The 12378-nt window shown below is 40.6% G+C and overlaps 1 protein-coding gene across 5 annotated transcripts; it reads left to right on the forward strand.

The window, feature by feature from the left end:
- The first annotated feature begins 26 nt into the window (after positions 1-26).
- Positions 27-12378, forward strand: Ankra2 (ankyrin repeat family A member 2). 5 transcript variants are annotated; one of them, XM_076927251.1, is made up of 9 exons: positions 27-421; positions 3032-3413; positions 4212-4370; positions 6572-6637; positions 9466-9563; positions 10081-10206; positions 10667-10733; positions 11263-11343; positions 11839-12378. In XM_076927251.1, exons 2-9 carry the CDS (start codon positions 3125-3127, stop codon positions 11892-11894), a joined length of 942 nt encoding a protein of 313 aa, XP_076783366.1. In that variant the 5' UTR covers positions 27-421; positions 3032-3124; the 3' UTR covers positions 11895-12378. The 5 variants fall into 5 exon arrangements, with proteins under 5 accessions (XP_076783366.1, XP_076783367.1, XP_076783370.1 ...); XM_076927252.1 differs by having other exon boundaries at positions 66-733; XM_076927255.1 differs by lacking the exon at positions 3032-3413 and having other exon boundaries at positions 67-421.

Consider the following 12378-nt stretch of genomic DNA (forward strand, 5'->3'; position numbering starts at 1 on the left):
ACTACAGGAACGCTCCCTGGTGGGCGGGGCAGTGGGGCGGGGCGAGGGCGGGGCCCCCGGCCGTTCTGTAGTGACCCGGAACTGAGTCGGGCCTTAGCTTTCCGAGACGATGGGCTGCGGATCGCTAGGGAAACAAGAAGCGATCACTGATAGTTGTCTCGCCTTCACTGAACGCTCTGGGCGTTTTCCAGAGGAGATAAAAAAAAAAAAAATAGGAAGTGACGTCTGGGCCCGAAACGGGCGGGGTTCGGGACGGATCTGCAGCTAGGCCAGGCCGGAGCCGCTCTCCCGCTGCGCTCCGGGTAGACGTACCACCCGCCGGACCGGCCCCTATCTCTGGATCCGCTCGCCGCGCGGAAGCAGGAGCGGGTGTCACCCCGCGGCCATAGAGCGGGAACGCCTGCCGGGACACCTGTCGCCTGTGAGACGCCTTTCGTTTTTTTATAGCACCTTTTCTCCCTCGAAGGACAATTTCAAGAGTTAAGAAGAACCAGGAGCCCCTGCGATTAGCTTCCACTGGGGGTTGTGCCCACTGCATGCATTATACACTCCCTTCCTGGGAGCCTGCCTGGCGAGCCTTCCCACCCTTTCTCTCTTAACTCTTTCTCATCATCTCTGTCATTTCGTCTTTTCCTCCCCTGTGCTTCAAGTTTTGGCGTATCAACAGTCTTTGCTCCTCTCTGTAATCGAGTCTAGATAACCTCTTCATTTCCTGATCTCCCGTCAAAAACTGGTAATTCCGACTATTGAAACCTATTGTTCTATAGGGGCTCGCAAAAGAAAATAAAAAATAGAGGTGACTATTTTAACCCCATTTTAGAAATGATTGAGTCTCGGGAAACTCATGATTTGCGTGTCTGACACGTCTAAGTAGTTAATGTTGAGAATAAATTGCCAGACCCAATTAGAAAATATGAGGAAGAAAATTTTAAAAATTTGTTGAAATTAAGATCAGAAAATACCTATGGGGCACTAGGTAGGTTTTGTGTGCAGTGGCTCCTAAGAGTGGATTTAACAACTGAGGGAGGTGGTACTCGCCTTTAATCCCAGCACTCTGAAGGCAGAGGCGTGGCTACAAAATGAGACCTTGTATCAGAAGAAAAAAGTTCTCCGTCTGGCATTTTTTTCCTCCTTTAAACGAAACTTCAAAGGAAGTTTTCAAGAGAAAAGCGGTGGTAAAAGAGACACACGACATCCCCCCCTGGGGGATGGACCTGTGCTCAACCCACAGGGGCCAAGAAGACATTGTTCTTTCCTTAGAAACAGTTCCCACTGAGCACTGAACTAACTTTCTGTTCCTGTTGGCTTCTAACAAAATGTAACAACTTTTGTTATGTGATACTTTGTGTGACTGCAGGGTCTTCCCTCTCCCCTGGAAGTGTTGTATTCTTGTATTGCTGCTTATTTACTGACCTCAGTGATAGAGCAGGATATGTTTTTCAGGATTCAGGAGCTTTCTTTTTCCACTGAGATGAATATTACCCACCCATTCTACTCAGAAAATCGTGATAAGGAGTAGTCTTTTTTAAAGGAAGTTCTCGAGATTAGGTCTCTCTATTAAGTAGCTCTAACTGTCCTAGAATTTACTATGTAAACCAGACTGACCTCAAACCCACAGAGATATGCTTGCCTCTGACTTCAAAGTGCAGAGATTAAAGGTGTGTGCCACCACACCTGGCTTGTATAATATTACTAATGTGTATGTTTCCAGGGCATTACTACTTAGTATTGCATGACCAGTTGATGTGCTCCTTTTGGGGAGGACTGCTTCTCCTGCTGTCTAGTGTTCCACCACACTCAGCAGGATCAGTCTTTTGAAATGGTTTTTAAATGCTGAACAGCGGTCATATGGTACCAATTCATCTCTCTCTTAATTCCAAGTAATTCTGATCATCACACACTCTTTCAAAATTTTCCCTTTCAAAATGTCCAAGGAGCAATATGCTGTCAGTTGAGAAAAATTAACTGGATCTTCAGTTCTTCCTGTTTCAAGTGACTGCATATTTGGGATTATCACATATCCTGTGATACCAATCCATAACCTACACACCTCAAGTTGCTTATGCTTAATCTGAGCAAAAACTGACAAATACACTTTTTTTTTTTTTTTTGGTTTTTCGAGACAGGGTTTCTCTGTATAGCCTTGGCTCTCCTGGAGCTCACTCTGTAGACCAGGCTGGCCTTGAACTCAGAAATCCCCCTGCCTCTGCCTCCCAAGTGCTGGGATTAAAGGCGTGTGCCACCACTTTTAATTACACTTTTAATTCTTAAAAAAAAAAAAAAAAAAAATGAATTTTGTAGGGCCAGAGAGGTGGCTCAGTGGGTAAAGTCACTTGCTGCCAAGCCTGATGACTTGAGTTCAGTTCCTGAGACACACATAACAGATGGGGAAACCCAGTTCCTGAAATTTGTCCTCTTGACTTCTACATGCATGCTATGGCCCATGTGTTCCCACATACATGCAAACAAAATAGATAAGTATAATAACTAATTTTTAAAGCGAAGTCTGTAAAATGCCTCACTGTCTGAATCATGGGTATCATAGGAAACAGTGCTAGTCAACCTGCCTACAAGTTGGCCCTATCTCAGCTCAAATCGGGAAGACTTACAGAAATGGCATTTTTTAAAATGAATCTCAAATAATGCCTTACTGTCTTAACACGAAAGTGTATTTTCTATGGCAGCCTTTAAACATTGGGCACTTGTCAGCTATAAGATGTCTTCGGACAGTGTTGGAGGTGTACTATATTCTCTGCGTCCTTTCCCAGAACCCTGTACACTAACAGCAGCATCTCTCTTTATAAGTGAGACTTTCTTAGGCTCAGTAACTTGTACATATCACATAGCTAATAATCAAACGGCAGTGCCTTGTTGGTTCATAGGCAGATTCCCTGCCTCTGAATACTGTGTGTTTTCTATTATGTAAGGAGGCTTACAAGAGCACTGTTTGGATGTGTAGTTTAAATGATCGTGTGTGTACATTTATATAAGTTAATATACTACCTTAAATATTCTAAATTTTTCCTTTCAGACATTTTAATATCCCAATTCCAGGAAAATACTGGATAATGCCCTTGGGGAAAAAAAGAAGAAATCATGAAGAAATGTTTTAATTACTAAAACCATGGCTACATCTGCAAATCTGGACATTGGGGCCCAGCTGATTGTGGAAGAGTGTCCCAGCAGCTATAGTCTCTCTGGGATGCCAGACATCAAAATAGAGCACCAACTGGACCCAAACTCAGATGAAGGATCAGCTCAGGGCGTCGCCATGGGAATGAAATTCATATTGCCAAACCGATTTGATATGAACGTGTGTTCTAGATTTGTGAAGTCCTTAAATGAAGAGGATAGTAAAAACATTCAAGATCAAGTTAACTCTGACCTGGAGGTGGCATCTGTCTTATTTAAAGGTTGAAAGTTATGGTACAATTCCCTACATCCACTTTCATTTGGCTGATTCCATTATGGGTTTTGGTTTTGGTTTTTGGGTTTTTGTTTGTTTGGAGTTTTGTTTTTGTTTTTGTTTTTGTTTTTATCATGAGATTCAGAGTTGAGAAAAAGCTTAAAAGTTATCTTTTAAAAGAATCTCACAGAATCTCACAGAAACCCACAAATAAATTTTTGTTGGTATTTTAAAATATTTCTGTCTAAGCCAGGTTTAGTGTCACATGTCTTTAGTTAGTCCCAGCACTTGAGAGTCAGAGGCAGGTGAGTTCAAGCCAGCCTGGTCTGCATAGTGATTCCAGGCCATCCAGATATACAGAGTGAAACCCTGTATAAATAAATAAATAAGTAATGACTCCACATCTGATCTTTATTTTCAATTTCCCTAATTGGATTTTTCTTAGTTGTATCTTTTTAAATAATAGAAAAATATTTCTTTTCTTGTTCAAAATTAGTCTAATGCTTCCTGTTTCGTGACTAATTTACATCAGCTTCTAATACTGTAATTCAATGATCTGTCAACATGCTGTAGTTACTTTGTAATGATCTATTGAATATTAAAACTAATAGCAGATCAAGATTAATAACTTTCTTTGTAGTACTTACACTGTAGTTATATAGACTAATATAATTAATAAATTAATATCACCTGATAAACACTTGTGAACTGACGCTATTAACCCTCATACATTTTTCATGTGAACATTAACACGTTTATTACACTGCTCTGTCATTAAAATACTATTTTAATTTGTTTTATCTAGCTGAGTGCAATATCCATACATCCCCTTCTCCTGGAGTTCAAGTAAGGCATGTCTACACGCCCTCTACAACAAAACACTTCTCACCCATCAAACAGTCAACGACTTTAACCAACAAGCACAGGGGAAACGAGGTGTCTACCACACCCCTGTTAGCAAATTGTAAGTATGCACTTAGAATGTATCGAAATACTAAATGTATCGAAATACTAGAGTAAATAACTAATGCCAGTACAGATTAGGAGTTTATGTCTGAAACATTGGTCTCACTAAATAAACATTCTAGCTTTGAAAGCTTAAGTGGCCGGGCGGTGGTGGCGCACGCCTTTAATCCCAGCACTTGGGAGGCAGAGGCAGGCGGATTTCTGAGTTCGAGGCCAGCCTGGTCTACAGAGTCAGTTCCAGGACAGCCAAGGCTATACAGAGAAACCCTGTCTCGAAAGAAAAAAAAAAAAAAGAAAGCTTAAGTGATACATTAACCTTTTTACTAAGTTGAAACTTTTTCATATGTTTTTCTGTGTTTGAAAGTTTCTTGTTATATCTCTATGACAACAAATACAATTTAAAATATTATCAAAACCTTTATAGTTTCACCGAAAAGAAGTGAGTTACTGTTAACTTTTTTTTTATTCTTTACAAATTAAGGTCTGAATGCTTTTGTGTTCTTATAGTTTAATGTTTACTTATATAGGAGTGTAATTGTAAATATAAACTTACATATTAGTTCACTGATCAAGAAATTATTTTGTAATAAAAGATAAATAATTCCTACTGAAACATTTCATTAGCATATAATGTAAACATGAAGCCACCCTTTAAAAAACTTTGAATGTAAAGTTTCTGTGCCTGAGTTAACAAATATTCAGTGAAGCACGAGTATTTGAGTGAGAGCTAACCAGCTAACAATTAGATGACAGTAACTGCCTTTGAAACTATAATGTGAGTGTCTCTGTATTCTTTTTTTTTTTTTTTTTTTAATATTTTTTTATTTATTTATTTATCTTATGTATATGAGTACACCATTGCTTTCTTCAGACACACCAGAAAAGGGTATCGGATCCCATTACAGATGGTTGTGAGCCACCATGTGGTTGCTGGGAGTTGAACTCAGGACCTCTGGGAGAACAGTCAGTGCTCTTAACCGCTGAGCCATCTCTCCAGCCCGTGTCTCTGTATTCTAAAGCCTGTTGAAATCTCAGTCTCTGCTTTAGAGAGCTTAAATCCCTCCAGATTCATACAGTAGCAGCGAAGCCAGGAAGCATTCTGATTCTACCTAAGGGCCACTTCCAGTTTACTTAAATGTGTGTGCCTCCACATAGCACTGAAGGCAGTACTAGTTAACAGTGCAGCTCCCAGAGATTGTTTTATAATATTCCAACCGTAGAACTTCCCTTCTGGAAAAAAAAAATACAAAGCTAGAGACTGTTCCCCCATGTTGCAAATAAAAATGCCCAGTCAGCCAGCCAGTGTTAACACACTAACTAGTCCCAACTGACCTTCTGCTCACAAATGTGCTCTCGCCAGCCAAGGCAGTCACACCTGTACTCCCAGGCTCAGGACACTGCTGCCAGGCATAAGGAGCTTGAGCCTGTCCAGGCTACGGAATGAGACTTTCTTTAAAATTAAACTTACCCCCTCAAAAAAAATCTAGCAAGGCCAGTGTTCTATTTATGAACTCGTCCCTAATGTTCTGAAAACCAATCCAACCTCAAAATAAAAATATTTAGGGGACTGCAGAGCTGGCCCAGTGGTTAAGAGCACTGGCTGCTCTTCTGGGTTGGATTCTCGGCACGTCCACGGTGACTGTTGACACCACCGCCCTTCTTTTGGCCTCTATGGACACTGCAGGCAAAATACCCACTTAGCATACATTGTAAACATATGTGTATTTAGAGTTTAAAAGGCTGGGAATGTCAGTATACCCCTGTAGCTTCAGCTACTCAGAAAGTTGAGGAGCGAGGATTGCTTGAGCCTGCATGTTCAACTTTGGTCTGGGCAACATGGTGATACCCTCTCAGGAAAAACAAGTTAGATCTTCACTGTGGTCACTAAGGAAGCCAAAAGGAATGTTCTTATGTCGTTTTGCACCTCCTTCATAAGTTTGGAATCAGGGGTAACATTTTTAAAATTAAGTACCTAAATCACTCTTTAGGATAAATTTTGCCCAAAAATAATAATTTGCAGGAGTCATATTATCATGTGAGTCAGTTCTCAGAGGATACAACCTGTGATATTACTATATTTTGTTAGGCATAAATGATAAGAAGATGGGGTTTGTTTTGGGAAAGAAACTGGCTTCACCATGGGATGGTAACTGTGTGCCCCACCAGATGCACTTGAAAAATTTTATCATGTTGTTTCAGCTCTGTCTGTTCACCAGTTGGCAGCTCAGGGAGAGATGCTCTACCTGGCTACTCGGATTGAACAAGGTAATACCCTAGTTTTAAGTATTATATTTTGAATATTCATTTGAATTTATTAGAATTGTTATTGTTTGTTTTATTTTTTTTGTATAGGAAACTATAAAGACAAAAGTAGTTGTATAGTCTCACCAAACACATAACCCAATGGGTAGCAAATGGGGAAATTTTTAAGTAATATAAAGTGTAAAATTTGGGGCTTTAGGATGGCTCTGAGATTAAGAGCACTGGCTATTCTTCCAAAGGACCCAAGTCTAGTTCCCAGCACCCACACAACAGCTCAAGGCTGTCTGTAACTCCACATCTAGGAGATTTGATGCCCTCTTTCTAGCCTCCAAGGGTCCCAGGTACACATGTTGTATGCATACATACATACAGGAATGACACCCTGTTGGGTTTTTTTACATTGTTGTTATTTACATTTTTTTTTTTTTGTAAATATGTGCACTTGTTTTGCCTGTCTCGCTATGTTGTCCAAGTTGGCCTCAAACCCACAGTCCTCCTGTCTCAACTTTCTGAGTGCTGAGATTACAAGTGTGTATCTCTACAACCCAGCTAGTTTATACTTTTTCACACTAACATATACTATGTACTATGATTTCTATTTGATTTTTTTAACTATGCATCTCGTTGATTACAAATGTGTTACGGGAAGTATTAAAAAATGAACCCGCAGACTTCCCATGCTACTACCAGCCACTCTCTATCCTGGCACAGTCCTACCGGGCTACTCTCTGCCTGCCAACTCCCCAACAGGGCCCGGAGCTCCTGTGTTCCCTTCGCTGCCACGCCAGCTCCTCGCAACAGTCCACCCCGCTGTCAGTCACAACAACACCCATTTGCCCGGTAGAAACAAAACTCTAGAAGCTAATAATTAACAAGTCAGATTTATGTATCAATAAATTCTCAATTCACAAGATGCCCACACAATAATTCCTGGTCCAATTGATAATGATACAAGCTGCCCAACTAGATTAGACAAGTTATCCCAATTATTCTAACCTTATAAGATATTCATAACGACCTGTGGCTATTTAAAGCCATGCTGGTTCTGAATCATCCTGTCCTGTCTCCATCTTGGCTCCTCCCCTCTCTACTCTGTGTCTCTGTCTCTGTCTGCCTGCCTCTCTCTCCTTCTGGAACTCTTAGCACCGCCTCCCTTTCCCTGTCCAATCACAGGCCTCCTGCTGCACTAATAATTAAATAGATTGGACAGGGAAATTCCTGCCACACAAATGTTTGCTGACCATCTTAGTATTCTTTATAAATATATTCATTGAGTAAATTTTCACCAGTAGCTATCCGGGTCACAAACTGGATGACTTTTGTCATGCTAATGAGGTCTTCAGCTACCCTAGACCAACGCACAGAGCCACACCTGTACCTCTGGCTTCTTGTTTTACATGTTAACCAGATGACTGGCCTCATGTTAGCGTTAGAGTTGCAGTTTCCCCCATAGACACAATGAGACTTAAATCTTACTAATCTGTGGGTTAACATGGTACCTCACAGTGATGTTGTTGAGATGATAAGGTTATAATCCCTTTGAGTTTCCCGTTGTCTGAACTATCTACAGTCTCTTTATGTCACATGAACTCCAAAATGAAGGAAGCTGACCTCCACTGTCTCCTGCATACAGTTTTCCACCGTTTGTTCTTTATATATGACCTCTTCAGATTTTTAATCATGAATTTTTGTTCTTTGTTTTTGAGTTTTACATCCTGCTTAGAAAAGATTCTCCACTCTAGGATTACAAAGAAACCATTCTTATGCTAGACTTATGTGATTATCTTCTTTATAGTCTCTGATGCATGTGAAATACTACTTTTTAGTATAATAAAGAGTAAGAAAACTGTTACTTTTATTTTAAAGTTAGGTGTCCCAATATTGTTTGTTGATTACAGGGAGCATGATCCAAGACTCTTATTTTTGTGAAACTTAGTCATATTTCTGTTTATTTGTGTAAATATTGGGACCTAGAGAGATGATGCAGAAACTAAGATCTGATGCTGCTCTCAGAGGACCTGAGCTCAATTTCTAGCATCCGCATTAGGTGGTTCACACCCACCCACAATTCCAGAGGCAGCCGATGGCCCTTGTTTTAATGGCCCCTGCACTCACATGCACCCATACTCCCAACAGACACACAATTTTAAAATATAATTTTTTAAAAAGTAGAAATTTCATGTTCCACCTACCAAGTAAGTGTTGAGGGAAGCTGTGCAGTGTGTGACTGTTAGGCTTCATTTAGGGAGTAAAATGAGGAGTAAAAACAGGTGGAATTGTGTGGCACTGTTTCAGATTATCCAGTCTTCATATTATACGAGGCACTGCATGAATGAGGGAAGCTCACAGGCAGCAGTGCTAGCTGGAGGCCTTTGTGAGACGCTGAAGTTTTTAAGGATACAGTCAGGTGATGCTAAGAGCTATCGTATCTCATTTTGTTGTGATCTTCCCATCTGTGTGTTGAGATGACATTGCTAATAATCTGTGTTTAGCAGAAATAAAGTCACTTGCCCAGCACAAAACCACTAGAAAATGAAAGAACCAGGATTCTATCTTGGGTCTCCTGTCTCTGAGACCAATGCTGACCTAACATGATAGTATGTGTGATATTTATACTTTAAAGAATGTGCACCACGAACCCAGCTTTGTTGTTAGGCCCATTTTAGCATGTCCAGACTGAAAATCGCAACAGTACATCCAGACCTCAGCAAACAAAATTCAGCCTGTTGAACTTCATTGAGTAATAAGTTTTTTAGAACAAGTGTTTTCAAAGTGATAGTAATATGTGGTTTTTAACTTAGATCACAAAAAAATGCTTTTCTTTTAAATAGAAAATGTTATCAATCACATGGATGAAGAAGGCTTTACTCCCCTGATGTGGGCTGCGGCACATGGGCAAATAGCTGTGGTAGAGCTCCTACTTCAGAACGTAAGGACATGCTTATAAGTTGTTCATGTGTGCTTTCTTACGTTCAGTTAAGTCTTTAGTGCAGCGTTTCTATCTGCAGCCAACTCGACATAGTGGTGGAGGGCACAAGAGAAATGCTGTCTGGTATTCCCGTGGAACCGGGGTCTAGCTGGGAAAGCAATGGAACACTCCCCCCCCCACCCCACCCCCACCCCCCGTGAAACAGTGAGAAGCAGTTGATGTCCAGCCCCTCTCTGAGTAGAGCAGGAGCAGAAGCACTGCCAACAGGTCCTGGTGGAAGGGCTTCTTGGGGGAGCTGGAACTTTTTCCAGAGTGAAGGAGAACTGGACTGAGGCAGCTGGAGGGAGGAAGGAAGTTGGGCGTCAGGCTTTGGTAACGAGTTCATCTGTCACACTTGTGTTTTTTCCTCATTAACCCTGGCACACGGCCTGACCTCAGTGTTAACTGTACTATGCTCACAGAGACAGTGTTCCTGTTTAAATCGACTGAAAGCCCCTTCTGTTCACTTCCACGGCAGGGTGCAGATCCACAGCTTCTAGGGAAAGGTCGGGAGAGTGCCCTGTCGTTGGCCTGTAGCAAGGGCTACACAGACATTGTCAAAATGCTGCTTGACTGCGGAGTGGACGTAAATGAGTATGACTGGGTGAGTGCACACGCTGAACTGAGGCTTCTGTGGCGGGCTCAGCTCCACCTCAGAGGGAAGTGCTGGCCTAGCATGCATATCACATGGAGGCGTACACCAGTCTCACGAGGTGGAGACAGGAGGATTGAAGTTCAAGCTCATCTTTGGCTTCTTGGCTATTTCAAGGCCACAGGACTACTTAAAATTCTGTCTCAAAAAAATTAAATGAACAAATAAATAAATACAATTATTGTAATACTTTTAGGATTTAATTGATTTCAGAGAAATATAAGCTTTATTAAGGCGTTGGAAAAATGTACTTTTTTAGGATGAACAAGTTAGTTATTTCTTGTGATTTAAAAAGTTTTCATAAAATATTAATATTGTTTTAAACTAGTTTTACATGCCCAGTTCCATAGCAGCATTTGAGTGACTATTACTCACTGAAAAATGCTGACAACTGACAAGTTTCCTCCTGCAGAACGGAGGGACGCCTTTGCTTTACGCTGTCCACGGGAACCACGTGAAGTGCGTGAAGATGCTGTTAGGTAAGCAGGTGAACAGAGTCCTTGTTTAGAAGAAGCTCACAGTGCAGATGCAGTTAGGTAAGCAGGCAAACATAGTCCTTGTTCAGAAGAAGTCCTGTGAGTATTTTAAGTTGTCTTGTTAAGAGGAGCATATATATTGTTGGGTTGCATTATCCTGCTAGTGTTTGCCTGTGGGTTCCCATCACCACAAGACTGCCCTGAGAGAGGCAGCTCCATCACCTCCATCCACCTCTGCCTGGGAAGCTTTTGCCCTTCCTGCCCACATGTGGTGTCACCTTTGACTCCACTGTTGTGTTCTCTGTTTGCAGTGTCTTCATGTATAAGTTGTGTCTGGTTGTTTATGACATTCAGCTACTGTAGGGATGTTTGGTATCTCCCCTTCAGCCCGTGAACGTGAACTCTGTGTATCCCATGTGCTCAGTAAGAGCATGTTGGCTGAAGCTCTGTTCAACCATTCACATATGAACCAGGGATAGACGGACATTTACATTTTCATTTTATTTATATAGGTTTTGCTGTTTTGTTACAGAAAATGGAGCTGACCCAACAATTGAAACAGACTCTGGCTATAATTCTATGGACCTAGCTGTAGCTTTGGGATACAGAGGTGGTGAGTAGTTTAGAACTCTCGGGGCATTTTAGGAAAGCTTCATACATAGTAATGCCAGTGCTCCAAACCTTCTTCACTTTCATGTATAAAGCACGAGTATTCTAACTGCAGACATAGGCTTGAGTGAAGTGCAAAGTAAACAAATCCCTGTAAAGTGAGGGATTGAGTTCATTTATTGTACTTTTTCATAAACTCACATAATTACTGGAATTAAAATACTGGGCAGTCTTTGCAAGATTTTCAAAAATGTTTTCATAAAAAAAATTATGTAACATCATTGTACTGTGTAATAAAACCTCAGTACAGAAAACTCAGAAGCTTGGACAGCTGCTGAGTTAGGAACCACCTTAATGTTGTTACACACCGTCCTCAGATGATAATCATAGAAATAACTTTGTTGTACAAAATCCCAGGGCTCAGTTGAATTTATGGACTGACTTTTGTTTGCTTGGTTTTGTGTCTCTGTGTTGTGACCTTAATGACTTGTCCATGTAGTTCAACAGGCCATTGAGTCACATCTGCTGAAGCTACTTCAAAATATCAAGGAGTGATGAACCCTCAGAAAATGCCATCTGCCCTTCTCCTTACTCCTTGGTCCTTAAATGATAGTTTCGTTTACATGTAAATTTTTATAGTTTTGCTTGAGTGTAAATTTTTATCTCAGTTGCAATATTTGCTGGTTTTTATTGAGTTTTAATAAATATTCCTCTGGATAATTCACTTGTTTATAATAAAATTAATCCTGATGGTTTTTTAAATAAATGTGTTTTACTATATATTAAAATTATTAATTAATGTTTTATGGCATGTAGCCTTTTATGGTACAAGTGGTTATGTGTCTTTGTATCAAGTACCACAATTTGACACTTTAAGAAAATTCCACCTTGTTTGTCTTCACCCTTGTATTAACTCTTTGACTTTGCACAGGGCTTTCTGTAAGTCTGTGGGGAAAGTAATGTTCTTGTTGAATTAAAAAGTGCACAGTGTGATGGTTTACAAAATCATGTTAAAATAAAATACTTTGTTTCCATTCTA

This window comes from Arvicanthis niloticus, chromosome 29 (assembly GCF_011762505.2).
Source record: "Arvicanthis niloticus isolate mArvNil1 chromosome 29, mArvNil1.pat.X, whole genome shotgun sequence".
Taxonomy (NCBI): domain Eukaryota; kingdom Metazoa; phylum Chordata; class Mammalia; order Rodentia; family Muridae; genus Arvicanthis; species Arvicanthis niloticus.